The 1,885-nt window shown below is 62.7% G+C and overlaps 1 protein-coding gene across 1 annotated transcript; it reads left to right on the top strand.

Annotated features, from left to right (window-relative positions):
* Positions 1-201: 201 nt before the first annotated feature.
* Positions 202-707, top strand: AMSG_09666 (uncharacterized protein; the record flags this gene model as incomplete). The annotated part of the gene is made up of 2 exons (XM_013898571.1): positions 202-426; positions 489-707. 2 exons carry the CDS (start codon positions 202-204, stop codon positions 705-707), a joined length of 444 nt encoding a protein of 147 aa, XP_013754025.1.
* Between the last annotated feature and the right edge of the window lie 1,178 nt (positions 708-1,885).

The following is a 1,885-nucleotide window of genomic DNA, read 5'->3' on the forward strand; positions in this document are numbered from 1 at the left end:
GGGGGGGGGGGGGCTGGGGGGGCCGGGGGGAGAAGAAAGGGGGGGGGACGCCTCTCCTTGCTGTCAACTGCCGATCCGCGCTTCCCCCTCGCCGCGGCCCACCGCGCGGCATGACGCTCGCTCCGCCACGCTCCGCCACGCTCCGCCACAACCACCGCCACAACCACCGGCCAGCCCAACGGCTCGGTACGCCCGACAGAAATGCCTCGATCGGATGATCCCGAGTCCGGCGTGGCATGGCTCCTGCGGGATTACCTCGAGTCAATGCCGTGCCGCATCCTCGCCGAGTCCGCACCGTCCGACAGCTCGACACGGGCACCGTACTCGGTCAACTGCACGGCGCTCCTTGACGCCATCGTCATGCGCTCCGAAGCTTCTGATCAGAGCTGCATCGACCGCGATACACGTGTCGAGCTCACCTCTGCTGTCCAAGCCTTAATCCGGCTGCCGACGTCGACTATGGGAACCGAAACGTGCCGCGCGACGAGATCATCTGCGCTCACACGACCTGGCAGGACATCATCACTCATGCCATGCCGTACGTGGCCGGGTCGTCGTGGATGTTACTCTGGTCGTACGACGCGCCGGCTGTTGTCTCGTCGGCCGCCTCCATCCTCGCCATGGCCACCGGAATCGTGCCCGACACGCGCGATCTCTCTTTCTTTGCCGCCAACCGCCATACGTACGATGACGTGCGAAAGCTATAAACCCATGTCTTACACTCGCCCGCATCGTCGTCTTCCTAGGCCCACGCCCGGGCCCATCTTCGACCCTAGCCCAGCTGCACGCCAACGACCAAGTCGGCAGAGTGACCCTGTCTGACCCAGCGTTGCCCACTGAAATGACGTCGCAAGTCCACACAAGCACAACCACCGTGTACATCACACATCCACCAACAGTCTGGTACCCATGGTTCCGGCCCTGCACTCTGCTAGCTCGCAGAATCGGTACTGTCGTCCATCGCGCCGCCTCAGCCCCAGATCGGCCAGGTGTGACCCGATTCACGGCGCATTGACCAGTCACCGTGACAATCACGGGCGCGACTCGCACGGCTGTTTGCCGCGTGCTATGGCCATTCTGACACCCTAACCCAATTGTAGCACATCACAACTTGTGTTCTGCATTACTTCCATGCTCTTGGTCCCTCTCCTTCGCCCGCTAGTCTTAGATGCATGCGCAATCTGGCGCAATCCGCTCACTTGCGCAAACCTCTACGATAGGTTTGCAGCTGCGAGCTTGACACGACTCGACGAGGACCATGCGAAACACGATTGTGCTCGAGATGCGATGGCGAGGCTCGAGAAGATGGTGCTTATCCGCGGCTGGATCGCCGCTCTCACGAAGCACGGCATCGAGACGAAACGGAATATTGTTTCCGTAGGCCTACGTGCTCATTCCCGGCTGATACTTTGCGCGGCTGTGGGCGGACATTACCAGCTACTTGGAGGCAAAGCCTTTCCACAAGACAAGACACCTGCCCACACAGGTCATGGCCAAGCTCAAGTTGCGGTGGAGGACGCGCGGTTCTGCCCGGTGCGTGGGATGCAAGTGTGGCTGACGAGATGAGCAGCAGTAGCCAAACTGCTCTTGCTCCAATCCTGCTGGAATCTCAAGCCGTCGCGCCAGCCGAGCCAGCCGAGCCGAGCCAGCCGAGCGATCGCTCCCCCCCCCTCCCCAACCCCACACACGCCCCAACCCCAACCCCAACCCCAACCCCAACCCTAACCCTAACCCCAACCCCAACCCTAACCCTAACCCCAACCCCAACCCCAACCCCAACCCCTCCCACCCACCCCCACACACACCCCTCCCCCACACCCCTCCCCCACACCCTCCCCACCACCCCCCCTCCCCCCCACCACACACACTCCCCACACACACCCCT

Source organism: Thecamonas trahens (genome assembly GCF_000142905.1).
Source record: "Thecamonas trahens ATCC 50062 unplaced genomic scaffold supercont1.53, whole genome shotgun sequence".
In the NCBI taxonomy this organism is placed as follows: domain Eukaryota; order Apusomonadida; family Apusomonadidae; genus Thecamonas; species Thecamonas trahens.